This window comes from Engraulis encrasicolus, chromosome 4 (assembly GCF_034702125.1).
Source record: "Engraulis encrasicolus isolate BLACKSEA-1 chromosome 4, IST_EnEncr_1.0, whole genome shotgun sequence".
Taxonomy (NCBI): Eukaryota; Metazoa; Chordata; class Actinopteri; order Clupeiformes; family Engraulidae; genus Engraulis; species Engraulis encrasicolus.
Window position 1 is genome coordinate 24,164,656 of NC_085860.1, and position 27,968 is coordinate 24,192,623.

The following is a 27,968-nucleotide window of genomic DNA, read 5'->3' on the forward strand; positions in this document are numbered from 1 at the left end:
AGACATCAAGGTGCCCTCCACAAAGATCAAAGAAGCTTAAGGTCACTCACACTCTGCAACACTTTTTCTCATACACCGCAATGGTTTTTCTCAGCTCCGCAATGGTTTTTTCTCATATACCGCAATGGTTTCTCATACTCCGCAACAGTTTTCTCATACTCCGCAACAACTGAACTAAGTTGTGGTGGAAAAGGCAAAATATTCACAGAAGTGAATTAAATGACTAAAATACAATAAAATACAATATTTCTACATTTTCCCCAACAGTTGAGGGTTAGGACACCAGGAGGGAGCCTGCCAAGGAACTAAATCAGTGCAAGATCACCACTATTCTCATTACCGCAACACATATTTATTTGCAATTTGTTTTAATGTTGCAAAACTATATTTAGTTTGTAATTGTATTAGGATAAATAGTAGTTCTTCATATTTCATCTGTAGTAAAATCTATATAGGTACATGATGTTTTAGTTAAATAGCCTAAAAACAAGGCTCCCACTTATGAAACTTGTTGCGGTAATGAGAAAAATCATAATAATAGAAAACAATATTAAAATACAAAATACAGTATTTCTGTGTTCTATACACCTCTGAGTACTTATGTTAGTAACATTCCTGTGAAATTCCAAAAATATGTGATTTACTAATATTTTTTTCTATTGTGATGTCATGTTGCGGTACTGAGAATTTTGGTGCTCTGGCCGATTAAAATGACACTAAATATTCAGAAAAAATATGATTTCATGACAAAAAATTATGTTTTCAACTATTTCATACCTCCATCTTGCAAAACCAAGAGGAAAATTGAATTTAAATGTCTTTTCAAAATTTTGAGGTTTGGTCCATTTGGAACTTGGTTTTCGTGAGAATCACCCTACTACCCGGGTAGATGGACACTTTTGGACTTTATTTATTTATTTGATTATTTTATTTCTTTATTCAGAGCTCTGAGGGTTTTTCTTTTCTACTTTCTTATTTAATCTACTTTTTCTATTTATTTTCTCTTCCTCTTTGAAAAGGACAATACTAAGGACAATTTGAATACTATACAGAGAGTTTTCACTTGAGTGTTTTTTTATGAATAAATGCCGGCAATGCTTTGAAACTTTACCCACTGGTCATAGTTATATTATCCTAACTCCTTGAAAAGAACCTTTGATTAAGGGTGCTCAGTTAATCTCTATTTATACTCTATGCAGAGTACCCTACCTTACACTAGTAAAACCACAGCAACATCATTGTGTACAGTATGTCACAGAAGTGAGTATACCCCTCACACTTTTCATTTCGAGACGTTTTGGGCCAACACGGCCCCTTCTAAGACACTCTCTACAGGATTTCAACCTGGGGTGTACTGACTTTTGTTACATGTTGTTAAATGTTAATAGCTGTACTTAGATGTTTTGTGAGTGAAAAATAAATGTATGCGGTTATATCAATCATTGTGTGTCGAAGTCAAATTTCTTAAATGTTGTCCTATGAAAAGATAATATACTTACAAATCTGCACAAATATGAGGGGTGTACTCACTTCTGTGACATACTGTACGTATACTTCTGGACAGCGAAGGACAGACAAGAAATTGGGGAGAGTGAGATGGGGAGGGCTATGTAAATGACCCGGGGCGGAATCGAACTTGGGTTGCCAGCATATCAGTCCAGTGTCCTACCGTTAGAGCCACGGTAGGTCCTCAATTGTTTTTTTTCTCATTATCTCCCTCTCACCCTTCTCTCATTGGCTATTTCACTATCTCACCCTCTTACCCCCTCTCTCCCTTTCTCTGTTTCTCTAGTAACCAGCTGAGTCTGTTCAGCCAGACTCCGTGCTCTCACTTGCAGGACAGACAGGCTAAGGAGGTCCTTTGTCCCATGGGCCATTCAACTGTTTAACAGTATACAGAAGGACACTAAGAAGGACATCATTATTGGGGATTGGACTGCCTGACATGCCAGAGCTGGCCCACATTGGGAAACCTCTTGGCGTGTGTGTGAGTGTCTGTGTGTGTCTGTGTGTCTATTTATGTAGCTACTTGACACCTGAATTTCCCCCTGGGGATCAATACAGTTTCTCTACTCTACTCTACTCCACTCTACTCTACACTACTCTACTATCTCTCTGTCTCTCTCTCTCTCTTCCTGTGACTGTGTAGTCTGCCTTCAGCTTCACTTCCTTATCCTTTGGCTGTGGGGCCTAGTTAATATTACATCACTCGTCAAATAAAATAACACATGATAGGAAACCCACACTCTTAAATATGCACACTTTACCTGATAGAAATGTTATCATACTCTCTCTTTGCTTATCAAAAAGTTAATATGTAATGTTCCAAACTGAGCTCTTTTATTAGATAAAAGGCTATCGGTTTGGAAGAAAGTTAATATTTTAGCATATTTGGCTTCTTTAATCTTATCATAATGGGCCTGATATCGAAATGAAGTCATTATCATGGTATATCGTATCTAGAATTTTTTTTCTTCCTTTATACTGTATATACTGTATGTATTTATGCTTGCACTGCACTGTGTATTTGTACACAATGTAATGTTTTATCCTCTGGGCCTTAAGCCTGTATTAAAGTGTATTCATTTTTTATTAAAGCTTTCATAATCTCATCATATCATAATAAATGTAAGTATGAGCTTAGCTTGGTGCCTTCTCACCAGTCCTGGGTGCTGAGGAGCTTGAGGGCCTGCTGAAGAGTCTCTGGGTAGGCCACGCTGGTCGAGCCGCGTCTAGCCTGCTGCTGCTCTGACTCCTCCCTGACCTGCTGCTCAATATGCAGCTGCTGGTTCTCGCTCTCCTTATCGTTCGGCTGCCTCGCTGATCTCACGCTCATGCTCTTCCTCCTCTTCCTCTCCTTTGACTTCCTCTCTTCCTCCGCCTCACTCACTGTCGCAGATCTGTCTGACTCCTCGGTTAACTCTGTGAGGTCAAAGGTTATGGTTTTTGTTATTTTTCTACTCTGACTTTGCAACCATACTACACACTGCAACTAGGTGATGTTCTCGCGAGTTGAATTTCAATAAATAAAATGTCATGTAAACAACAGTGCAATCGGATTCGTCAGTTCGGTCGGTGCATGTAAACATAACTAATGTAACCGAGGCTCAAAATAAACACTGATAATACAGTTTGCTGCTGTAAGAGATTGCGGACATCTCTCCATATCCATATTATCATCACTACAGACGACTGTGTGTGTGTGTGTGTGTGTACATTTCTGATACTATCTTACCTTCCAAGGTGGACAAACTGAGTGATGATGTCTTCCTTACATAGGGCAGCCTATCGCCGAACTGTCCAAAGTGCTTGTGATTGCCTGACGTGTGTGACGGTGTGGATGTACCAAGTGGCGGCAGGGAGGAGTGCTGCTGCTGCTGCTGTTGCTGCTGCTGCTTTTGGGTCCTCCCGCGTTTGACTTTGGTGCCCGCAGCACTGCCTGAGTGGTCTAATATCTGGTTTGCGATGGCATCTGAGGACTTGATGTTCTTCTGAGTGAGAAGCCCCCTCTCCTCATCGGCACGCGTGTTCTCCTGTCTGATCCACGTCTTGGCCTGCGTGATCTCCTGCAGAACGTCCAGAGCATTCATTATGGACTCCACTTCCTGGTCTTGCATCACCTGACTGGCCTGGCAACCGTTGCCGTGGTTTTCGGCACTACTGATGCTCTTGTCGTCCGGGCGACTACTGATGGGCCTGGGGTCAGCAGAGGAAACTTTCTTACAGCGCCTGGCCTTCACGTGCTTGGACTTCTCACCGGTTGCCTTGGCAACAGTAGGTGGAGCTGGCACCATGGAAACGACACTGATGCTGCTGCTGCTGCTGCTGCTGCTGCCTCCATGGAGAGCAGCATCCTTGGAGGCGGGCCTGTGGACCAGTGGCTTCAGTGGGTGGGCGTGGTCAAGACCTGTCAGGTTCTTTTTGCCCAGAGGTCGCAGGACACTCCGTGGTTTGAACGTCCCAGAATGCAATCTGTCTCCAGGGACCAGGTGGTCTCGCAACGCAGGGTTGTCGTCCACAATTAACGCCGAGATGGATGAGCTGGCATCTCCCTGGAGCTGGGGTGAAGAGCCGATGGGTGGCAGCACCCTTGGCCCAGGCCTCAGGGGGACATCACCACTTCTCAGGTTTTCCACCTGGCGCTTATTTCGGCCCTCTTTTAGCCTAGAAAGCGGCATCGAATTAGTCCTGTCCATAACCAACTGTACTGTACTGTACTACTGGAAAAAAGTTAAATAAAAATGTACATAATACGCTCATAAATAGATAAATCTATCCACGAGAACCAATAAAGCTGCTGTCTTTGAATAATAGTGGGTAACAAGTGGTGTGAAATGGAACTTTTGTCTGGTGACACCAAGGTGGTCATTGTGACCTCATCATTATGATGTCAGTCAGGTGGCTGAGTCACATTCCTCAGAGCATTCCTACCAATGATTGGTTCTGACCACTGACTTGAATATTCCATTTGTTCTGACAACAATAATAAGTATAGATATAAAATAAAATATTTTGCCTAGCCTCAAAACAAACCCCTTTAGTCGGAGCAAAGAGTGTTTTAAAAATCAATTTACCATGTAGCAATAAAATGATTTATTTGATAATAATCTCAGTATATACATTGGTGTGTTATTATGCTGTGAATTAATTTGAATGTGTTTTGGTATGATGGTAAAATATGTACACACTTGGATAATATATTAAAATATGATTTGAACACTGTCCCTATAAATAGGACTACCTTTAAAAAAATAAATATAAGAAGTAAAAGAAAAGTACTTGATGGGGATGCTACATTTAAAATGTTAATCCAGTCTACTTTTTTATGTTTCATGTTATTTTTAGTGAGCCCATAAACTTGCCCAACATAGGCCTAATGCAGGATAACAATAATAGGCCTAAATAATAATAATACAAAAAAATCACTGGCCTGTAAATTACTCTGGTGAGAGGGGTGGAACTTTTAGAAGTTTGAGATGTGGCCATGCAAATAAGCGAATACGAAACGTGCTTCAAGTTAATTCAGATTATGAGCGGCACCAGCTAAAAAAAGTAAATGGCTTGATCATGTAGGGCAGGCCTAGGTCCACTACTATGCCATCAAGCTACTTGTCACGCGAGCGCGCATCTTCTTGGCACTGCAGGGTTTGTTTACCTTAGTAACCACCACCATGGCGGACGACGACGAGCAAGAAGAGAAGAGACAAGTCATTGAACAAATTGAAAATTTCAGGTAGTACATTTTGTTTGTAGTTTAGCTAATACATCCGAAATCAATGCACTATTCCTTAATTTTCTTTATAGTTGTATTGTTTATTGTTTGTTTATTGTTTTGTTGGATTTGTTTGAGAACCGAGGTACCGGTTCGGTGTGGACCCGCCGGTGTGGACAGTTACAAATCGATGTAGTATTGCCACTGACTTGTATAGTATAACAGTTGCTAATCGCTTTTGTTTTTACAGACGCGCAAATGCAGTGCTACAAGCAGAGACCGATATGTTTGAGCGATATCTTAATCGCATAGAGCCGCAATTTTCTGCACTTGACGCAGCAGTGGATACGGTAAACGGTTTTTGTTCTTCAGTTTGTGTCTACTGCCGGGGTGGGCAGTAGGGCCCAACGGCAACATTGGAATTAGCACTAGCTAATGAGTATCTGAGGGATCCACCTGTAACTGTAGGCCTATCATTGGAAGGGTGCAACTTACCTTTGTGTAATAATAAGAAATGCTGTTAGCCTACGGTGATAACTTTTTGGCTTGTTCACTTCCTACCCTTAATGAAATGTTTTAGATGAATATATGCTTTGTTCATTTCTAACCCTCAAGCAAGGCCGATGTTTTAGTTTGCCATTTTAACAATGTTGAATGTGTTATTTTGGATTTAAAAAAAATGTTTTGTAAAGGCTGTGGTGTGGGGCAGATTAAATGGCTCAGCGGGTGCAACCACATGTGGGCCCCCCCAGGCCTGAGTTTCTGCTAGGGGGTAAGAGGGAGCAAGAAATCCAACAGACATCAGGTAGTCTAAAGTTTGTTTAATCTGTCATCATCATCACAGAACCGTGGGAGGAAGACCAACAGATCACGAACAATGACCCAGGACAAGATTCAGCGGCTGACCCTTGAGCAAAAATGTGATGTTGCACAGAGGGAGATGGATGAGATGAGAGAGGATCTTCAGAAACTGAAAAACACTTCGGAGAGAGTGATGCTGAACCTTAAGGTACAGGCTAACTGAAAATAAATGAATGACAATGAATTTAGTTGGGCCCTATCTCTGGAGTGTGTGCCTAGCGTGCCTAGGTCTCTGCTTAGTTTAAAGTTGACTGTTGCTTATCGGTGGGTGCAGCCAGGCCTGAAGTCCTGACACAAAGATGGAAAAGTTGTCATGAAAAAAAAGTCATGGAAAATGGTGCATGCAACCGGTGTGCAGACCACTCTTTCACTCAGGATGCAGAAAGACCTAATTTCATACAGTCACTTTATGGTTATGTTCAGGGCCGTCGACAGCTTTGGCCAGGTCCAGGAGGACAAAGTCATCTGAAAGGGCCCCCTCCCCAATACATACAGTACAATGCACTGAGAGTAGCAATTCTGAAGTCCCTATAGTCTCTCTCTGGACCTGGGTCAATGGCAGTGTTGCCATTATTATTAATTGCCATAATTATTATCGTATTTCCACCATCATTTTGTCCTCTGCACGATAAAAAAACATGATGTACAATGATTTCAGTTGTCATTCAGTTCATTTAGATGCCTTGAAACAACAATTTGATTCTTGTACGATAATGTCCTCCCAAAAAGAACCCAAAAACGATAATTTTGAGGTTTTGGTACGATAATTCAGCATCATACATCTGGCAACACTGGGACAACGGACCCCTTTGTCCCCCAGCACCTGTCGTCTTCCCCGGCCATGTTGTCAGATGTGTATGATTCTGCTAGGCTACCTTGGAGGAAGCTGATGTGCAACTGGTGGAGGTGAAGAAGTCGAGCAATGAGTTTGACCGTGATGTGGCCAAGGTCCTGCGCGAGAAGAAAGGGGCCATGATGGGTGCAGAAAAGATCCTTCGTTATTTTGAAGACAGGATGCGAGCAAAGGTTAGATATGTCTTTTAAATTGTTTTTTTGTTTGTTTGTTTTTGTTATTACTAAGGTTTATGTGTTGTATTATGTGTGATATAATCATGTGGTGTTTAAGTGGACAGCAGTGAGAAAATTCCATTATGTAGATGAAAACATCTGTAGATACTATAACTGTGGTTTTCAAAGTGCCCCTAGGGACCCCTGGGAGGCCGCGGCGGTGGGTGTGTGTGTTGGGTGGGCTGTGGCAAGTTTGCAGAAAAACAAAATAAATAAACTTTGAATAAGTTAAATAACTAATGTACACCAAAATAAACCAACACAAGCTTAGCATTATTCCCATTAGTTAAGAACTGCATTATAATAATCTGTTGCGTCTTTAAACAGGACTACTAACATTATCATTTTATATCTCGCAGTGGGCCTGAGTAACAGTGGATCCAGGATTTAAAAAAAAAAGATTCTTCACCATTGCTGGAATTTTGTCATTCCAGTTTCAAACTTCACAAAACAAGGCAGAAAGACGTGAAAAAAAAATGAGTGTAACACTGAGCTTCCAAGTGGCCAATGTAAAATGAGAAGCACCTGTTTCAAACCAGTTTCTAGTGAAAGAGCTTCAGATCTGAAACACTTCAAGCTTCCTTATATGCTACACTGTTTGATGGAAGCTTTCAACAAACTGACTGGTGGTGGGTGCAGTTTCTCAGTAGGCCAAGGCACCAAACTTTTTTGGAGACACTGGGTTCGATTCCGGCCCAAGGTCATGCCCCGATCCTTCCCCATCTCGTTCTCCCCACTCGTTTTCCCGTTACTATTTCACTATCCTATATCTGATAAAGGTGTTAAAAGCACAGATATATAGTATTAAAAAAACAAACAAACAAACAAGGAACCAACTGACCGATGTGTATCTTAACAGGACACACTGGTGGAGAAGCTGCGTCTGAAGAACTCGGCGCTGCACGTGCAGAAGCGCAAGCTGATCCTGCAGATGCGTCAGAAGGAGGAGATGGGCGAGGCGCTGCACGAGGTGGACTTCCAGCAGCTGAAGATCGAGAACAGCCAGTACCTGGAGCGCATCGACGAGCGCAACCAGGACCTGCTGAGGCTCAAGCTGATGGCAGGGAACACCCTGCAGGTCCTCAACTTGTACAAGGTCAGGGTAGTATAAGCGTTATAGGATTTTCAATAGTAATAATAAGGCATACGAAGGGTCACCAGTATTATATAAATTTTGCTCTTTTAAATGTCCGAAACAACTCAATTGAGAAAAAAAATACTGGGAGAAGTTGTGAACTCCTTTGTAGAATGAAAGGTGCCCCAGATTTTACCCAATCTCTAACGTTTGGTCATGACGTTAAGAAATGATTACTGGTGGGAGGAGTGAACTCAATTGAAGGCTGAAACACAGTGGGTTTACATAGTGTCCAATCTCGCCCTCCAACCCGTGCCTGCAGTTCACCTAGGGAGCGCTGTCGAGACAGCAGAGCCCATAAGGCTGGCGCTAATAACTGACAATTGTGCTCGCTGTCGGCTGAAACTTGACAATATTACTGTAAGTTCTGAGAAACCAATGTGGATTTAAATGAAATGTACAATAACCTGGGAGTTATGTCCTTCTGATTTCTTACAGCTTTGGCATTTAAGAGTCAGGCTCCGCTAGCATCTTGCTAACAAAATTGCTTTACGGCCGTCGTGATCACAGCAATGCAGCCGGCCGACCAATCCAAACGCAGTGTGTGAAGCCACTCATGACGTCGTATTGACAATAAAGACGTATTTTACAAAGATCCAGCGAGTTTAAACATTCAAACTAAGTGCTGTTTGAAAGGATAATTTATCCTGCCTTTGGGAAAAATAAAATGAAACGATGATACCAATTCTCTCCCAAAGCAATGGCAGCATCTGTGGTTGAGTCCCATGGGACCCCATTCATTCTAACAGCCTCTGCGCTCCTTTGCGCTGTCTGGATGGCGCCACTTAGTGGACAGTACCACCCGGAAAAAGTCGCGAGATTAATCTCTCGTACTACCCATAGATAGACCCTCTCTGGCTGAAATGTGCGTCTCCCCAACCTTGTCCCTCTTCCGTTTTCTGATTGGCTGGATGTCTGGCAACAAGAATGTACACCCAGAAAACCCAGCCCAGAAGTAATGTGCAGGGAAAGGTTCATTGACAGCAGCGTACAGATGGCAAGGACAGGCTAGGTCAGAGTTGCATGCAAGGTGTTAGTGATTTGTCCAGGTCATGTTCTCCAAACAGGTCAGCTGCAATCAACTGAACTTCTTTGAGATTGAAGATGCCATGGGGGGTTTGGTTCCAGTTTATGTGCGGTATGCTTAAAAACATCTTCATGCTCAAAGAAGTGCAGTTGCTTACAGCTAATCTCTTTGGGCCTGTCTTACAACAGTCCTGGTTTGACAAAAGGTTCATTCCAAAACCTCCATTTATTTACTTAATGAAATCAAATTCCTTTGAGCTGCTGAATCCATCTTAGCACTTTGACTCTCGTCATGGCTGTTGTCAACTGTAAATGTGGGGATGCCAATAGGGGAGAGCGGGGTAATGCGAGATATTTTTTACATGTCTCACATTACCCGTCAATCCCTTTCTCCCTGTAATTCACCAAATATAGGAAATTTAATTATAAGAATGCATCTTCAATAATACTCCCTTTGGCTTTGAGCTTCTAAATCTGTATTCTACTTAGCGTGGTGAATCTTGTCCTCTGTATTGTCTGAGTGTGGGGAAGGCGTTTACATTTTGTGCTTGGTTGGTGTTTGCAGAAGAAACTCCAGAACATGACGGGTGAATCCAAACGGCTGAGCAGCGATATTGCCTCGAGACGAGAGATGCTCGTCAAGATCGAGGAGGAGACCGAGCAAGCAGAGGAGGTTTGGCTGTTGCTTACTTTTTGACGGATGTTCTCTATGTTTTCACTCAGCTCGGGACATTGTTTTTTTACTGATGTACATAACTACAGTATGATTTTCAAAAAATCATCAAGAGTAAAAGTATGCACATTACTGAGGCAAGGTGCAGGACAAAGGCATTTCTGACAGTAGAAAAAGTAGAAGTCTGCACACTGTAGCTCTGCTTTGAAGGTTTATTTAGGTCATACAACATTTCGACCCAACAGGGTCTTAAGGCATAAGTCTTATGTTTGACATGTTTGGTCTGACATATTAGAACTCAGTGTAGTTGCTCCCCTATTCCAAATTCACTGGCCATACCCAAGGCAGAAAATAGATTTATATGATTAAAAAAAACGGTCAGTTACCAGACCACTAACTACGTACTTTAATGTTAAATGTACCCTACTGGACAATCCCATGCCAGAGATCTTTCATCCAAGTATTCCATAGTAACAGCATTCAATCTTCCAGGTTGGTGGGGGGAGCAATTTACTTGTGTTCTCCCCCTTCCTCCTCCATGACTGAGGTACCCTGAGCATGGTAGGCTATATCCTGCCGCACTGCTCCCTTGGGGCACTGTCCCCTTGCACGTGAGGCATAAATGCAATTTCATCGTGTGCAGTGAGCACTCTGTGCTGTGTCACAATGACAATGGGCATTTCCCATGTGGGCTTTATTTTAAAGACCTTTGTTCTTTGTTGTCCCTCCTGTATTGTTGACTCGCCGCATGCTGGTTTAGGAGCGTACCAAGGCTGAAGTCGTAAACAAGAAGTTGCGTGGCGAGCTGGCCGACTACCGTGTGCCCCCTGTGCTGCAGTACATCACAACCAAGGCCTCCCACACCCAGTTGGAGCAGACCGTCAAGGCCTGGGAGCGCAAAGTGGAGATCTCAGAGGTGAGGATAGTGTACCTAACAACTGAACAACGTGAATGTCATCACTACCTTTCTTTGAAGTTCTTCCTGTGTAATTTACAAGGAAAATTATGTAATGGAATTGTAAAGGTCTGTATTGATTGTTTTTGAAATACATAGAATTTAGGCCATTCACGTTTTGAAATGGTAATCATAGGCCTACGTATTAGTGCAACAATAAGTATTGCCAACATAAGAAACGGTTAGATATAGCTTATCGTTTCAAAATGTCAAAAATTCTGTCTGCAAATGCACATGCAAAACTTTAATCAATACCATGTTTGAGAGCTAGAGGTTGTTGGTCAGCTGTTTCAGGAAGCAGCACATGACCATATATGAAAGACCATGATTTCTAGCTGGTAAAGCACATAGTTCTCCACCAGCCCAAGGCAGGCTTGTTACCATTCCCATCGGTTTTGTTCTGACTTACGGTTTGCTAATTATAATGTTCACAGTCAGAAAACACTGAGTGACTTTACACATCGCCAATCAGGGGGTATTTGCACAGTCATTTGTGTAATTTTACAGAAATAATAATTTGCAACCACATTTAAAGAGACACTCATGCAGATTTCAATTTGAGACGTGCATGCACACACACAGGCCTACAGCACATTTTTACTGAATCGCGACTGAAACTATAACAGTTGCGCATGTGTGTATGAACACGGGTCAAACCAATGAAGACAAGAAACTGTCTGGAAATTGCATGATAATTTGTTTGTAGTATTGGTTAATAACCATACAATTATTCCTATTAGTGTACAAGAAGTGTAGCCAAACACTTTGCATATTATGAATAGTAATGTCTTTTGACAATTCCACCAGTTCAAATAAGATTACATTGCTGTAATGCTGTATTAGTTTGATTTTGACCCATAGTAGCACTGCTCTCCTGCTAACCTGAACATAATTGCAAATTATTTTATTCTTACACACCAGTGTACAAGACCACATTTTTATTAGTATGATTTCTTGTCACATCCAGATGGCCTTGAAGACCCACACCAAAGCCTGGAATAAGCTGAGGGCCATGGCTTCAGAAGCGGGAACGGTCTCCTAGCTCCTACCCATCTTGGGGCAGCGATACAGTACACTGAATCTCAGAAAGGCAACTTTCTATTAAACCACAATGTTATTTTACATATAAAGCCACTTAGTTACTTATAACTTGTTTCTGTTGCATCACTCATTAAACACAAGATATTGAACTGGTGGTCCTTGAGGTAGGCTACCTCTAATCATGTAGGCCTACTGTAAATTTCAAGATTCTGTCAAAGTAGTATAACTACAACGGAGGGGAGCATGTGTATGTTCCCACAGCCCATCGGTCCCACATCACTAAGACTTTTAACAGTAATATTTAGGCCCATTGGTCCCATGCATTTCACTCTCAATGGTCTTAAAGCATATTCCTGCATCTCCATGTTCCCACATGGAATTAATTCAAATTTAGGCCCTATGTTTCACGGTGGGGAGAAAGGCATGTTCTCTTAGTTCACTCAGAAGTGTGGGAACATGAGTTGTGGAACATAGGGCCTATATTTGAACAACCTCTCAAAAAACGTGGGAACATGGAGCAGCAGGAATAAGTGGGACCTATTGGCTGTGGGAACATAGAGCTGACCTCCAACTGACTACATACAGCCGCGGCAAAAATTGAGAGACCACTTCGAAATGTTCAGTTTTTCTGATTTTGTTATGGATACGTAAGGGTTTGAGTGAAACAAACTTTGTCATTTCATTCTACAAACTACCGACAACATTTCCTCCGAATTTCGAATGAAAATAGTGTCATTTAGAGACTTTACTCGCAGAAACTCAATGGTCTCAATGGAATCTCAAAATGGTCAAAATAACACATTAGATGCAATGTTTCCAAATCTCAAACAAGGCAAAGATAACAAGATGATATTAACTTTAAATGTATCAACTTAGGAAGAATTCAGAAATCAATATTTGGTGGAATAAGTCTGATTAGTAGTCACAGCTTTCATGCGTTTTGGTATGCGTTCCATTACTTCTTCACATTGGATGACTTTATTCCAGGCCTGGTGCAAGAATTCAAGTTGCTGAGCTTGGGTTGATGGCTTGTGACCATTCAGCTTACTCTTGATCACATTCCAGAGGTTTTCAAGGGGGTTCGGGTCTGGAGTTTGGGCTGACCATGTCAGGGTATTGATCTGGTGGTCCTCCATCCACCGCTTGATTGGCAAGCTGAGTGGCTGGATCATTGTCCTTCTCTTAAAAAAAACCCTGTCCTCAGTGTTCAGGGGCGTTGTCAGAACAGAAGGAATCATGTTTTGGACAAATATAACTTTGCATGTCACTTCAGAGACGCATCATTTGCAACAATGAATTTGACAGATTTCAGCCTTGCTGAGGCACCCTCAGATAATCACCTATTCCCTGCCAAATTTCACAGCAGGTGCAAGTTACTGTGGTTCATAGACCTCTCACGGTCTCTAGCTAACCATTAGATGACCAGGTGTTGGATTAGATGTAAAATTTGGCCAAGGATAGGAGATGATCTGAGGGAGCTTCAGCAAGGCTGAAATCGGTCAGATTCATTTTTGCAAATGGCGCGTCTCTGAACCCACGTACAAAGTTACCTTGGGCCAAAACTTGTTTCCTAATGTTATGACAACGCTCCTGAATGCTGAGGAATGTTTTTTTTTAGAGAAGGACAATGCTCCAGCCACTCAGCTTGACCAATCTAGGACCACCAGATTAATACCCTGACATGGTCAACCCGTAAACTCCAGGTCCGAAACACATTGAAAACCTCTGGAATGTGATCAAGAGGAAGCTGGATGGTCACAAGCCATCAACCCAAGCTCAGCAACTTGAATTCTTACACCCAGCCAAGAACAATGTGAAGGAGTAACAGAACGCATACCAAAGCGCATGAAAGCTGTGACTTCAAATCGGGCTTATTCCACCAAATATTGATTTCTGAGTTTTTCCTAAGTTATTACATTAGTATTACTGTGTTTTAAAGTTAATATATTGTTTTCTTTGCATTTTTTGAGATTTGGAAACATTGCATCTTATGTTATTTTGACCTTTTTGAGATTTTCTGCAAATAAAGTATCTAAATGACAATATTTTCTTTCGAAATTGGGAGGAAATGTTGTCGGTAGTTTATAGAACGAAATGACAAAGTTTGTTTTACTCAAACCCATACCTAGCCATAACAAAATCAGAAAAACTGAACATTTCAAAGTGGTCTCTCAATTTTTGCTGTGGCTTAACATGCCCCCATTCAAAACTGAAATAATCTGTAAACCATAGGTAGGCTTGTTAAGGGTAGTACCAAAAGATTATTTTATTCTAAGTTTTTATTGTATAAATTCTGTAAAAGTATGTAGTAGCATTATACTTACCTTTTTTATTTGGCCTACATGTAAAAATTGTGCGGAACATATTGGCAAGTTGAGGGAGGCCTAACCTTGTGAAAATTATAACTGCAAATTTGCATTCAGAATGGACTGTCTCTGGTAGTACACGGACCATCAATCTGCATTTGTACAAATACGTGTCTAACTGTTGGCAAAATTTCCTATGGAAATTTGCAGTTATATTTCACAAGGTTAGGCCTCCCTCAACTTGCCAATATTGTTCCGCACAATTTTAACATGTATGATGCTACTGCATGCTTCTACAGAAATGATACAATAAAAATGTGCATAGTAGAGCCTCCCATTTCTATGACCAATATTTATTTGGACCGGTATGCCCAATTTAGCACATAGTACAATTTAAACATACTTAATTGGCCTCCTATGATCTCACAACCATAAGGCCCCTGTTCAATGTCACCAAGCGATAGCGACTATGTTACACTCACTACATTATAATGTAATTTACCCCATATGCCATGCTGCTTTACTTAGCTCACATCTGGTTAATATATTTTAACAAAATATAAAATAATTCTACACAGTCATGATACAGGTAAATACCAGGTGAACACGCTTACCTTTCAAAATATGAGCTAGCTACAGCTAGCTACGTGACCTACCAGTGTCTTCTGACTGACGTCCACCAGGGGCTGAGAGAGAGCTGGATGCTGGCATCCATAGCGCCATTTCTGATAGCGCCATCACTACAACACGGACAAATGCTAATGACATCATGTTATTAATGAAAAGGTTTATTTGTTAGTGCTGTGTATATTAAATGCTACATACAGATATTTGAGCATGAATGTACACATCCATTGCCACATGATGTAATTTAACTAGCTCGTCCACAATCTACAATTGAAAAAAGTTAAAGAGAAAGGTAAGCGCACCAAAAGGCGCAAATACCAAGAAAGACTACAGGAACTAACACAGCAGGCATGCACAGGGTGGAGCTTACGGAGGCTAAGATGGGAGGAGTCACACACGAATTCTTCCCTAGGTCAAAGGTCAGCCGCCTGCCAATGACACCAAGTCACCTTCCTCTTCTCCTAACCCCTGACCACTCCAACCCAGAATATAGATATTTATATATAGATCTTAAACAATATTAATAAAAAAAATTAATATACAATGCAAACTTGAGAACATAAAAACACTTGACATACATAGTTTCTTTTAAATCCCACTTGATGTCAACCTTGTCTTAATGCCTGGAGATCTCAGTAATAATAATAAAAAAAAAGAAAATTAAAAAACTTTATACTCAGAAATGGGCATGACACACACACAATATATATATATATGGGATTATGAAGAGAACGGGGGGGAAAAAAAAACATTCAAATTAAGTGAACAAAAAAAGAAAAGAAAATAACGGGGAGAGTAAATTGGGTTCAGAATTCAAACTGACACCGCGTGTAAGGCCAGAGTTGCAGAGGATGACCACACGGCAAACAGCGTTGGGACTGGAGAGAGCTGACCCTACTGCAGACGATAGCGTAGCAAATACAGCTGCCGATGCAGACAGCATCGCATGAACACAGCCGTTGCTAAAACAGCATGATGTAGTTGAGCTGGCCTGAACACCGTACTTCACATTCAGGTGAGTGAATGGAGCTACGGCATCCTGCAAAGGTGTATTCAACATTTAGGAGTTAATGGCAACGTGCAACAACGAGTGTGCAACGAGATCCTCCAGAAATGATCTTGACGACTGTTCAGTTAAGCATGAACAGCATGGGATGCAATGGGAGTGGGGGCCTTGTTACCACAACAGATTGACTGCAAGGGGGATCCATGGCCTCTGCTAATACTGTGCAACCTTCAGCTCCACCATTACTCAATAATAAACAAAATAAAGGTTTCAAAAATAAAAAATAAACGGATGGTGACAGGAGTCAAATGCAGGGGCCTTACATTGACTTCTGACAGGAAATATCCCTTATCGCAGTCACATATACACTAAAGCTTTATCAGGTCGGAAAAATTTGTTGTGCTGATAGGGCCCCTCGGTTAACAGACATTTCTACGACAATATTCTGACTTCACCAGGATCCTGGATCTATCTGGTGTTGGTTTTAAACTACAAGACATAACTTTTTAGCTCTGTAATATCAACCGGCTTCCCTTCAGATACTTTTGAAGCCATTCATTTGGCAAAGTCAGCAAAATTATTTATTTTTAAAACATATACTATGTCTTTCACAAAACAGCACCCGACATAATCTCTGAAACCGTGAAACTAATTTCTACTAGTCGGCAGGTCTCCCATGGAACATGAACAAACTTAGAACACTTCAGTGTGCAATGCGATACGCCACGGTGGGTCATACGTGTGCTAAACTTCACAGCACAAAGTCGTATGCTTTTTCAACTAATGATTAAATGAACACAATTTTTAAGTGAGAAGCTGCTTCAACTCCTACATTGATGTGTCAAACAAGAGCCTCGTCCACAAAGTGAAGTTTTAATTGTGTCAATAATGAAGGCCAGATAACAATGCCAAATTTATAAGATCAATGAGGATGTGATGGATCAAGGGAATCAGCAAACTAATAAGTCTTACAGACGAGACACATAGGTAAACCCCAATATAGGAGTGAAGCCAGAGGCCAAAATTAAAAAAAGGCAATTGTATATCTTTAAAAAAAATAAAATGAACCACACCACAAAAATTAAAGAATGAATAAAAACAAAATAAAAGTTCAATTCACGTGCCTCACAGGTGTGGAAAGACTAACTGGTGAAGGAGCAGAGCCCATGATACACACAAAACAAAATAAAAGTCACTTCCTTTACACTTAAAACACACCATCACAATCAAAACTACCACTACAGGAGAGAGAGAACAAAATAATATGAATCCAAAAGTCACATAATAAAAAGTAGTTACATATAAAATAGATGATGCAGTTAAGAAAGACAATGCAATCTTTTTTTTCTCCTTTCTATGACAGAACCGGTAAAACAGTCAGCATACATACTATCTATATACATACAGTAATAGAGAAAAGAGGAAATTCTTGTTCAGGACTGATTTGTGTATTTGAGAGTGTGTTTTGTGTGTGTGGGAAATATGAAGAGTGAAATATATATTTCAATATAACTTCTAATATATGTATGTATGTAATATAGCAGTGAAATGTGGGGACGGGGAGAGGAGAGAGGTTGTTCCCGATCCATTCACGGTCCCCTTTTGGAGGGCTCTGGATGATGTACAGTACAGGCACCCACAGGTCGCCGTGGAGGTGGTGGTGGTGGTTGTGGTTGGGATGCCCGGTGAGGGGACGAGACCAGATCTGGCGCGGATCTGGCTCTGGCGCAGCACCGTTCGGTATGGACGACAGGGGCTGCCATGGACACAGGGGCACAGACAGACTTGACACGCTCACTAAAACGCGTACTGGTTAGAGACAGCAAAACATCTGTGTTCCACCTCAAGCTTCTTTCTCTTTCTTTCTTTTTTGTTTGTTTTTATATATAAAATGAGCAATAAGCAAAAACAAAAAAAATGTATATAAAATATTTTCACACTAACTATTGGGGTTGTATGTGGAACAAGTAACTGCAATCTGGATAAATTTGCACATGTACATACGCACATGTGCACACTAACACTCGTTTGCACATTCAGACATGCACACGCACACACATTCACACAGAGGAATAATAATTATACAGTATGCGTTCACTTACAGTGGTGCTCTGGGTTTCCTCAGCTTGAGGACAGCTAAATACCCAATACTGTTATCATTATCAGAGGCAGTCTAATGTGGATAGTAGACATGTAGGCTAAGTCAACCACACACACACTTAACACACACCGCACGCACACACAAGCACTTAACACAGATGGGGATAGAAATACACACACTGACAAGCACAACACACACTCACCAACTCACACGGACAGACAGACAGACAGACAGTCAGTCATACAGATAGACAAAGAGGAACAGGTCAGTAACAGCTGGATAGACAAAGACGTGTGAGTTGAGTAGGTGAGTGAGAGTGAGGCAGGTTAGACCTGTGGACCACGTATGGCCGGATGTAAAGTGTGGAGTAGAGAGTTGTGTGCATGTGTGCGAGTGTGTTTATAAGGGAGGGCTATGGTAAGGTGTGTGTTCAGGTTGCTCTGTATGCTTAAATAGGGACCAGATTCCCCCACCCACCGCAAAACCGTTTCGCTGGAGCCCAAAGTGGAGCTGTTCCTCATTCTTGTTCCTTCAAAACGGAGACAGTTTGAACAACACATCTCTTCATCGCGATGTGGCTTGAAGAAAGCTTGTGTGTATGTGCTATTGTGTAACAATGTCCCGTGTGTTTACGCAAGTCTGTGTGTGTGTATTTAAATACACATGATCGAAGCGAATGATTGTGCATTAGAATAACGGCCAGGAAAGTGAGTGTAGTTGAGCATTACTGGGCGCAGGTGTATGTGTACTGTATAAGTGTGTGCGTTTCGGTGTGTGTGTATGTGTGTACTGCTGAAGGGAAGAGAGTACATTAGAATTAAAGCCTACACAGGCCTAGAGTTCACTACGAGGTCATTTTGTGGCACCATCCACAAAAGAAAAAAATTCTCCACAAAAAAAAAAAACCCCTCGTTCACACACAAAAAAAACTCACACGCAATGGATGCTTGATGAACAGGTAGCTTCCTAATATCTGATGGAAGAGAGACACTGGTGTGGAGGTTCAGTTACTCAATAGGACATTTTGGGATCTTCGGAGGGAGCCTTCATCCTCCATTTAAGTTGGAATATCTTTTTCCATGCCAGCCATGACGATGCCCATCAGAGGAGAGAGGAGGCAGGAGCTGGAGGAGTCTTGAGGGGTCTGGGCCTGGCTTGACATTGGTCATCGTCATCGTCATGATCTTCCGCACCTCACCTTACTGGATGAGAGACGGCACGGGGTATCCGCCCCCTTCGGCGGTGTGCTGAACCGTGTGCTCCTGCAAGGCCCCAAGGTCACCGAAGCGCTCTCCGCACCACACACATTTAAACTGGGCGTCACGGGCGTGAACAACTTGATGCTTAGTTAGGTGCTCCCGCTGCTTGAAACTCTTATCGCAGCTGGAGCACTTGTATGGTTTCTCACCCGTGTGTACACGCCTGTGTCGAGCCAGCTCCGAGGTGTACTTGAAGCGCTTTTCGCAGTCAGGACACTTCAGCGGCTTCTCGCGGGACGGATCGCAGCGGTGCTGCACGAACTCGGAGGAGGAGAGAAATCTGCGGTCACACAGCGAACACTTCAGAGGCTTCTCAGCACAGTGCGCGTTCTGGTGGCGCTGCAGCGTCGCCGCCTTTTTGTAGCCCTTCCCACACACGTCACATTTGTACGGCTTGTCAGAGTTGGGGCTGGTGGACGGCTCGCCGCACTTGTGGCGGAGCAACTCGCCCGACTGACTGAAGCCCTTGCCGCAGGAGGCGCATTTGAAGAGGTTGTCCATGCCGTGGACGTGCTGGTGGTACAGGAGGTGGGAGGGCTGCAGGAATCCCTTGTCACAGAGGTTGCATTTGAAGGGGCGGTCGGCGGAGGCGGTGTGCGTGCGACGATGGCGCACCAACGCGTACTGCTGCTTAAAGCTCATCTGACAGTCCTCGCAGTGGTAAGGTCGCTCCTCCGAGTGCGTGCGCTCGTGCTGGCGAAGGTCCGACGGCCGCTTGAAGCCCTTCCCGCACGTTGCGCAGCGGAATGGTCGTGCACCTTGGGGCTGGCATGTGTGGTGGAGCAGCTCGGACGACTCCTTGAAGTGCAGCTCGCACAGGTTGCACTTGAACAGGTGCTCACCCGAGTGGGCGTACATGTGGCGCACCAGGTGGGAGCGGTGCTTGAAGGTCTTCTCGCACACGGCGCACTTGTACGGCCGCTCCGAGCTGTGGGTGCGGTGGTGGTGCTGCAGGTGCGACATCTGGCTGAAGCTCTTGTCGCACGTCTCGCACTTGAACGGCTTCTCCCCAGTGTGCACACGCTCGTGGCGCGTCAGCTCCGACAGGTGGCGGAAGCCCTTGGAGCAGACGGAACACTTGTAGGGCCGGTCTGGCACGGAGGGCTGGAAGGTGGGCTGGGAGGAGGTGCCCACGGCGGCGCTGCCGCTGGCGGTGGCCGCGTCGGAGTTGGGCTGCTGGGGGTTGGAGCTGGACGTCGGGGTGGCACTGCCGGAGGAGCCGGGCCGATAGGTCTTCTCGCAGATGGAGCACTTCATGGGGTTGGTGCTGTTGTGGGCGTTGTGGTGCTGCGCCAGGGAGGTGAGCAGGGAGAAGCCCATCTTGCACACGCCGCACACAAACGGCTTCTGCTCCACCTGCACGCACTGGTGCTCCAGCAGGTCGGTGGCCTGGTGGAAGATCTTCAGGCACTGGGTGCACTGGAAGGAGCGGTCTTGGCTCACCATGCACTGGTGCTCGTGCGGGTTAGCCAGGTGGGAGATGTCGTGGCCGCAAGCGCCGCACTTGTGCCCGCCCTCGCCCCCTACCTGCAGGGAGGGCTGCTGCGCCTGCGCCGGATGCTGCTGCTGGCCGTGCTGCTGCCCGTGGTGCGGCTGCGATTGCTGTGTTTGCTGCTGCTGGGCCTGAGCTTGCTGTTGTTGCTGTTGTTGTTGCTGCGTTTGCTGCTGCTGCTGCAGGGCAGGGTCCGGCTGCAGCACTATGCCGTACACGGCGCAGCCAAGGGAGCTCTCGGCCCCCGGCGGGATGGTGTGCACCACCGGGGGCGGGGGGGCCACAGCGTGCTGCTGCCACGCCTCCGTCATCCTGGCTCGACTGTATGGATTCAGCTTTGGGGTTGAGTGGGCCCGTTTGCCGTGCGGATCCAGTGGAAAGTGGCTGGACGACTGGCTGCGGTGGGACAAGTGGGGGGGCACTGGGAAACTTATTTTGCCGGTTCAGTGGTACCACACTAAGAGAAAATGGGTAATATGTGGGGGTTTGTTGTGTGTGTGTGTGTGTGTGAATGTGAGTGAAACGAGTGCTCAACGAGACGCTATGACTATGGTGTGGATGGGTGTCGATTAAGTGAAAAAAGGAAAAGGGGGAAAAAAAGAGAGAAAGAGGAGAAAGAGGAGGTGTGTGAAGAATGGCGTGGATGTAGATGTAGCCCTAGATCCTCGGTCCTGGTCCACTCCCTCTAGGCGGCTCCAGAATCGCACATGTCCTGTGAGGAGATAGAGCAACACTGGAACATTACCACTCACTTCAATCATCAGGTACTTTGGTGGGAAACATGCAGCTAAATTTGCCTTTCTAATTTGCAATTTTGCATTTTGTGACGTACACCTTGCCCAGCAAAATGTGATGTTACGATAATGAAAAGTTTAATTAATAATAATGGAAGTTTATAGCACAAGTCCCAGAATGCCAGTGTGTGACTGGAAGTATTACACTAGATGCAAACTGAATTACTGTCATTCATAGTTAATTGAAACAACAACAAAAAATGGTTGAACCTTCAAATGGTAGCCAGGTAATAATAAACAACACATCTATCTACATGGAATGGGGAAGATGATCACCCGGTGTTTCATACCAGCACCCCTCGTGGGCTTCTATACTTAGCTGGCTAGGTGGTGTAAAAGGTTTTTTTTTTTTTTCATTTCCTCAATGCCAGCAACACAGCGCGTATACTACCGCCAAAATGTGCAGGGGCTCTTTCAGCGTTTTTCTTTTCTTTTTTCCTTTCTTTCAAAACGCGATCCGGGCAAATAGAGTTTACAATGTAAAAACGTGCAAAACAAAAATAAACAGAAACTAAAAGGTTTCGTAAATCTGGCGTCTTTTGGGGGCGTGAAAAAAATCGCATGTGCTTCAAAAGGGAAAACAATATTAAAAAAAAAAAAACAACCAGCAACAACAAAAATGCACTCAAGATAGAAATGGAACAAATGCACCGGTGAGGAAACCGACAACAAAACAATTTGTTGCACTGTGGTCTGCTGGTCAAGAAGACCCACAAGGAACAGTATTGCTATCCGAAATCCTTGTTTCACGATTTGATTGAAAGATCATATTTTGAAAATGTCACTTTAAGAAAATAATTGCCCATATGACGCTCTATGGTGCCTAGAAGTGCGCGGGCATAGCAAATAACTGTTTGATTCACACGTTTTGTTATTCTTTTTACAGATGACCGTAGGGATACGGTGATTGAAATCACAAACTAGGTGTGGTGGCCAAGATTGATGTATTAGGGCTGTACGGTAGTAAAAATATTTCTACTGAGAAATAGACAATTAATGTATTGTAGTTAACTCGATAGCCGGCAAATTGCTGGAGTGGGAATCCGTACTAAAACAAAAGTCTGCTAATCAATGGGCGTCATTAAGACGAACCACCATAGGTTGTAGTGTTAGCAAAGCGTAATGGATTCTATCTCGGGCCCTTGCTAGCTTGCAAAGCTACGCAGTCGCTTGGGCAGGTTAGCACAATTGTAATTACACCCCTTTAGCTTTCTAGCGAAATCCTGAATTTTTCCAAACCATGTTTCGACACAATAAAGAAGACAGTAGGAAATCCATCTGATGTATCAGTCAGTGTTGACTGTGACAGTAAGCATAGCAATTTCAGTTTTCGCGCATCTGCTAAAAAACAGAGCCGCGAGAACCTTGCATCAGCGAGTTTGCAAAACAGCTAACACTAGCAGATGTTGGCTAACATTAGCATAGACACTTAGCTTATTACATTCGGAAAACGAGGATTCATGACAACAAAACACAACTTACTCGACTATAACCGGTAGTTTAAGTGTGTGTACCTGCATATACGCGCCATGCGTGGCAATAATGGAAAGCATTTGCCACAATCTTCGAAATGTAAAACCAGAAATTACCCGCAGGCCTGTTACCTCGAATATCCACGTCCTGTCTTGGTCAGTCCTGTACCGTAGGCCTCTCTCCTTCGCCAGTCGCCTCAGTTCCGTGGATGTATCCGTAAATGCGTCGCCTCATAGAATACCTACAATTTAAATAAGCACATTGCAATACCCGCTTGTCCTAGATCATTCAAAATGGTTTGGCATGACTTTAGCGCCTGTAGCTACAATGCATTGAATTTTGTATCCAGTACTACGAGACATTGAGCTCGATGGCCACCGAAACCCCCACAGGCTAACGCGCAAGCAGACAGGAACCTGAATAAAAAAATAATTGGCATCCTCACAAAACATACCGGAACTCACCATTCGCTACTTGAAAAATTCGAAAATCCTGCTCACAAATAGTGAAATAACATGCACACGTCGTCGAAGAAGGATTTTCTCAGTTGAACAATAGATCTGCTATCTTTATAAGGATCTTTGACGTATATCGTAAAATTCAAATCAAAAACCAAAAGCAGCCAGTTATACCCTACCTTGAATGTTTCAATACAGTATGGATCCAGTACACTAACATATTATTTTTAGGCAGTCACGAATACAAAAAAATGAATACGTGATTTTCCAAGTAAAGGTGGGCTCGAAACGCGAGCGGAACCTTTACACTTTGGTTACATTGTTTCTTGATGTACTGTTTATGCTGGTGCGCTGCAGAGGCGCTTTGCATTTGAAAGAAATATGGGGTCACATGAAATTCACACGTTTTAATGAGTTTTCCGAATGCTTAAGTTGAGGAATACAAATATGTACATTGATCTTTAGTTAACGACACAGCTACAGAATGCTAGTGAGTTACAGCAGCAGTTCCGACGATGAAAGTGATTGTTTCACAGCTCAAAGAAAACGATCAAGCAACATTACCTGCCAGGGTGATGACGGCGACGGCGCGCGCTTCAACAAGAGGAGTAAACTCGAAGCTGGAAACAGGTACAACTACTGTTTGTATTGTACATTATACTTTCAGCTAATTGTAAATGGACGCGTCGTGTTTGCCGCACTGGCTAACCCAGTCTGTTTTCCCCCCTGGCATTTACTGCAATCGTCGTCCTCAGCGATAAAGGTGATAATCAAAACAATGAAGTCCTAGAACTACCACCTGATAGTGATGGAAAGCACGGCCGCCTACCCGTGCCCGATACAGTGCTTCATATGTTTGGCGAGGAGCAGTGGGTCGATGATAGCGGCAAACACCGAGGACGGGTCCGGTCGTTCCAGCATGAGCGGGGGAATTGGGCCACATACGTTTTCCTGCCTTGTGAGTTCTGCACCTTTACATCAACACTGACGCCACAGCTATAATGCATTGGACTTATAGGCCTAGGCCTACTGCATAGTGGCTTCAGTAATATTTACAATCATTATTGGCAATATAATTTGTTCATAATTTTTGATAAATTGTATGCATACATGTAGTACCATACATAACAAGCCATCTGTGAAGTTGCAGAGGCATACAACTCATGACTTGCTGTGTAACAATGTGGAAGCTTGTTTGCATAATCTAATATTTCCATCTAATATTTTGACCTGTACTTTTCTCAGGCACGCCTGACGAGGTGTTTTCGGAACTACTGGACGAGCTGACAGACCTGGCTGCGTCTATGGACGTGGCTCTCACGCGTGCTGAAGAGCTCCACATCAGCCTGTCCCAAACAGTGGTGCTCAGACATCACTGGATTCAGCCATTTGTGGAGTCCCTCAAGAGCAGTCTGGCTGCTATTCAGGGGTAGGGGTCTGCTTCTGGTTCCGCAAGACCTCCTCCCATCAGCCTACTGTGGGAATGCTGAAACACCTAGGCCAGAGTTAGATAAGACTGGTACACAACAGCTTTGGGGGCCCTAGGCGAGATAAACATGGGGCCTTTTTTTTTTTTTATAACCGTGACAGAGCTAACAGTTGGATGCCCCTACAGAGGGCATATTTGGGTGGGGCCCTATACCCTAGTTTGCCTATTTTTAAAACTTGATTCTATTGGTTACATCTCTTCACACATTTTTTACACCATTTGACTTAAAAGTTACGAGCTTCAAACTCACAATTAATGACAAGCGCACCCCACATTGATTTCTTCACTAACTTGCAAATCTGTCAACCCCACAGCTTTGTTGAGGTTGTGTGATTTATTACGTTTGGCAATCTATCTGAATATTAAAGCCAACATTTAGCTCTTCAAAGCAAGTAACTCTCTATGGACCTTAATCACCAAACCAAGTGCTGTATTTCTCCATCAGCTGTATAGTCTAACCATAGCCAATGTGGTGTTTCTACAGGTTCGTCTGTTTGGCATCAAAATTAAATGTGTACACAAACAGCGAGAAGAGCAGGTGTGTGGCCTTTCTTTTCGTTTTTTTTATTTTTATTTGACTTGATGACAATTCTGAGCAATCATTATGCCCCTATTACAAAAGAATAGTTCTCATTATAACATAGGTACATGGTCATTAATTATGCAGCTTAATTGTGTTCGCATGCAGGACATTTCTGGGGTTAGAAGTCTCTACCGGACACTCTCAGCTAACACAGCTGACTAAAGTGATAGACAAAACCATGGAGGAGTTCCGTCTTTCAACGTTTTACAAGGTTTGTTTTTTAACCAGGTATGGTTATTGCATGGCTGTATTTCAATTGGCGTTTGATGAGATTAGGCTAACTTCTTTCCAACTTGAGGGCTGTTCAGCTGAAAATCTTGTTCTCTCGTTTATTGTCATGGTAAGTAATCTAACATGGCCTTTTTAATCACACCTGAGTGCTCACATAGTTAACCTAAATGATGGATCAAATCACTTCGTAATAGTTCATTAGGTGACTTATCGTTTTGAAAGGATTAACGAATAACACAGTTTCTCCATGACTGATGTGCCCTTGTGATGTTTTCAGAACCCGTCATTCCATGTGAGCCTGGGCTGGTGCGTCGGAGACCGGGCTGACCAGCTCAGGTCAGATTGTTTACCACAGCTTCAGGTAAGCGTGGAAAGTGATCGCGAGAGAATACGCATATCCATCTCTTTGCAGGTGCAGGGTAAAGGAAGAAGCTGCTGCTCCAAGTCTACCAGTGCTTTTATTTCACAGACCCTTCAGGTCTTCATCAGGCCAAAGGAAAACAAAAATTACCAGACCTATCCAAAGGGCCGAAACGTAAAATAAAATAACTGGGAGCAGTAGCTTTAGCGTGCAGGTAATTTCTTACTTTATTATCTGCAAAACTGTCAGACAGACTAAACTCAAACTTACTTGTTGAGTAAGTGTTCAATAAGTTTGTCATCTCTGATGTTATACCACTCACTACCAAAGGTGTCAGTCTCTAACTTCATAAAAGCAAAACAAACCCTGTCATGTATCAAGCTGTACATAAAAGCAAAACAAACCCTGTCATGTATCAAGCTGTACAAGATCACCTGGATGATTGTGTGCTCACTATATCATCTGGTCAATAAAGTCGAAGCATAAATTAAGTGACAGGACTGTTACTTTCGGTTCTAGGATTAGCACATTTGTTAAGTACTATTTAGACGTGTTGTTTGCTTTTGATTTATGTCATCCGTCATCTGTACCTCAGAACCTTCTGGATAACCACGAGGATGGACCGTACCAGCTACGGCTTCCCTGCCAACAGCTGCGCTGCAAGACTGGAAACAAAGTCTTCTCTCTTCCTTTGCACTGACCCTGAACTACACCTTGAACTACAGATAAGCCTCTATTGTTACACAAGTAAATTATGTATTTTTTAAGTAGATGAATAAAGCACTTGTGCACTTGTATTTCTATCAATGATGAGAAGGGTCTTTATCAGTGGTGAGAGTACCCACTTATCAGTGGTGAGGAGGCTCTCCATTAGGCTAACACCAAAGTGTAGAGGAGGGTGCACACATTCAAGAGAAAAGCATCAGCAGGTGCCAAATTAAAAACAAGCGTTGAATTAAAATTAAATTAAAAATTAAAAACAAGCGCCTGAAGAAAATCTATGATCGAAACATTGCTACTCCCAATAAAATAAGTCGGTAACACTTTCTATGAAGCCCATATCTATAGCGCATTATAAGCACATTTATAACAACTCATAATTTGCATCATAATTAATCATAGTGCATTATGACAGTTATAATGTATTATAAGCCCCTTCACTGCCTGTAGTTTATAACCATTCACAAGCACTCAAAACACCCTAAGATTTATAATGCATTATAAGCTAGATTTATAGTTATTCATGACTGTTGATATACTCCATCATGAAGCGTTATGAGTGTAGTCATAATGCACTATGATTATGATGCACATTATAAGTTGTTATAAATGTGCTCATAATGCGCTATATATATGGGCTTCATAGAAAGTGTTACCATTAAGTCTTTTGCAAGCAGATCCAGATGTGCAGATCCCTCCCCCATTAACACCAGCCAAACAGCCAAATGCTGGTGAAATTTCAATATGGCTGGTAGAAAAGATCAACTTACTAGCTATTTTGACCCATTAGTGAGTGTCTGTTTGGCTAGTAAGATTAATATCCTTTTTGGCTGGTGATGAAAAAAGTTAATTTAGAGCCCTGGGGCTTCATGTATTTTTTTTTTTGTGGTTACCATCACACATGCTTGACATCATCTTCAGTGAATGTGTGGTCTCATGGTCTCATCAGGGACAAACAGACCAAGGATATCGATCACTGGAACCATGTTATGGGGTCTGATAACATTATACAATAAAATAACAAGATAAACAAATTTGATTTAGATGGTGTCAAGCATGTGTGGTGGTAACAGAGTGAGTTTTACAAAAATCAATTC

The 27,968-nt window shown here is 43.0% G+C and overlaps 5 protein-coding genes across 7 annotated transcripts in view; 3 read left to right on the forward strand and 2 right to left on the reverse strand.

Annotated features, from left to right (window-relative positions):
* LOC134446768 (coiled-coil domain-containing protein 113-like) overlaps window positions 1–1,810 on the forward strand; it is a 44,237-nt gene extending 42,427 nt beyond the window's left edge. The window contains exon 6 of the mRNA XM_063196069.1: window positions 1,793–1,810. Within this exon, the coding sequence (XP_063052139.1) occupies window positions 1,793–1,795 (3 nt within the window). The 3' untranslated portion in view covers window positions 1,796–1,810. The remainder of the gene's footprint in view (window positions 1–1,792) is intronic.
* Window positions 1,811–2,656: 846 nt separating this feature from the next.
* Window positions 2,657–4,541, reverse strand: LOC134447113 (uncharacterized). Its single transcript, XM_063196396.1, has 2 exons — window positions 3,236–4,541; window positions 2,657–2,922 (listed from the first exon to the last, which is right to left on the reverse strand). Exons 1-2 carry the CDS (start codon window positions 4,194–4,196, stop codon window positions 2,657–2,659), a joined length of 1,227 nt encoding a protein of 408 aa, XP_063052466.1. The 5' UTR covers window positions 4,197–4,541.
* Window positions 4,542–5,113: 572 nt separating this feature from the next.
* Window positions 5,114–12,079, forward strand: LOC134447462 (coiled-coil domain-containing protein 113-like). Its single transcript, XM_063196921.1, has 8 exons — window positions 5,114–5,233; window positions 5,463–5,562; window positions 6,057–6,221; window positions 6,944–7,099; window positions 8,001–8,237; window positions 9,868–9,975; window positions 10,736–10,891; window positions 11,898–12,079. Exons 1-8 carry the CDS (start codon window positions 5,172–5,174, stop codon window positions 11,970–11,972), a joined length of 1,059 nt encoding a protein of 352 aa, XP_063052991.1. The 5' UTR covers window positions 5,114–5,171; the 3' UTR covers window positions 11,973–12,079.
* A 2,965-nt stretch (window positions 12,080–15,044) lies between these two features.
* On the reverse strand, window positions 15,045–24,131 carry znf319b (zinc finger protein 319b). Of its 3 annotated transcripts, none has more exons than XM_063196922.1 (3): window positions 24,052–24,131; window positions 23,161–23,270; window positions 15,045–21,474 (listed from the first exon to the last, which is right to left on the reverse strand). In XM_063196922.1, the coding sequence occupies exon 3, from the start codon at window positions 21,071–21,073 to the stop codon at window positions 19,211–19,213; it is 1,863 nt and encodes a 620-aa protein (XP_063052992.1). In that variant the 5' UTR covers window positions 21,074–21,474; window positions 23,161–23,270; window positions 24,052–24,131; the 3' UTR covers window positions 15,045–19,210. The 3 variants fall into 3 exon arrangements, with proteins under 3 accessions (XP_063052992.1, XP_063052994.1, XP_063052995.1); XM_063196924.1 differs by lacking the exon at window positions 24,052–24,131 and adding an exon at window positions 23,494–23,511; XM_063196925.1 differs by lacking the exon at window positions 24,052–24,131 and having other exon boundaries at window positions 23,146–23,454.
* Window positions 23,702–26,961, forward strand: usb1 (U6 snRNA biogenesis 1). Its single transcript, XM_063196926.1, has 7 exons — window positions 23,702–24,117; window positions 24,243–24,445; window positions 24,733–24,916; window positions 25,461–25,514; window positions 25,665–25,770; window positions 26,068–26,151; window positions 26,747–26,961. The coding sequence occupies exons 1-7, from the start codon at window positions 23,972–23,974 to the stop codon at window positions 26,849–26,851; spliced, it is 882 nt and encodes a 293-aa protein (XP_063052996.1). The 5' UTR covers window positions 23,702–23,971; the 3' UTR covers window positions 26,852–26,961.
* Window positions 26,962–27,968: the final 1,007 nt, after the last annotated feature.

Bases quoted from the DNA above. Each gene is read 5' to 3' on its own strand.
- LOC134447113 (XM_063196396.1), bottom strand. From the start codon at position 4,196: ATGGACAGGACTAATTCGATGCCGCTTTCTAGGCTAAAAGAGGGCCGA. The intron at 2,923-3,235 runs GTAAGATAGTAT...TTGACCTCACAG, and splicing joins CAGTTTGTCCACCTTGGAAG to AGTTAACCGAGGAGTCAGAC.
- LOC134447462 (XM_063196921.1), top strand. From the start codon at position 5,172: ATGGCGGACGACGACGAGCAAGAAGAGAAGAGACAAGTCATTGAACAA. The intron at 5,563-6,056 runs GTAAACGGTTTT...TCATCATCACAG, and splicing joins TTGACGCAGCAGTGGATACG to AACCGTGGGAGGAAGACCAA. The intron at 8,238-9,867 runs GTCAGGGTAGTA...TGGTGTTTGCAG, and splicing joins AGGTCCTCAACTTGTACAAG to AAGAAACTCCAGAACATGAC.
- znf319b (XM_063196922.1), bottom strand. From the start codon at position 21,073: ATGACGGAGGCGTGGCAGCAGCACGCTGTGGCCCCCCCGCCCCCGGTG.
- usb1 (XM_063196926.1), top strand. From the start codon at position 23,972: ATGCTAGTGAGTTACAGCAGCAGTTCCGACGATGAAAGTGATTGTTTC. The intron at 24,917-25,460 runs GTAGGGGTCTGC...GTGTTTCTACAG, and splicing joins AGTCTGGCTGCTATTCAGGG to GTTCGTCTGTTTGGCATCAA. The intron at 26,152-26,746 runs GTAAGCGTGGAA...TCTGTACCTCAG, and splicing joins ATTGTTTACCACAGCTTCAG to AACCTTCTGGATAACCACGA.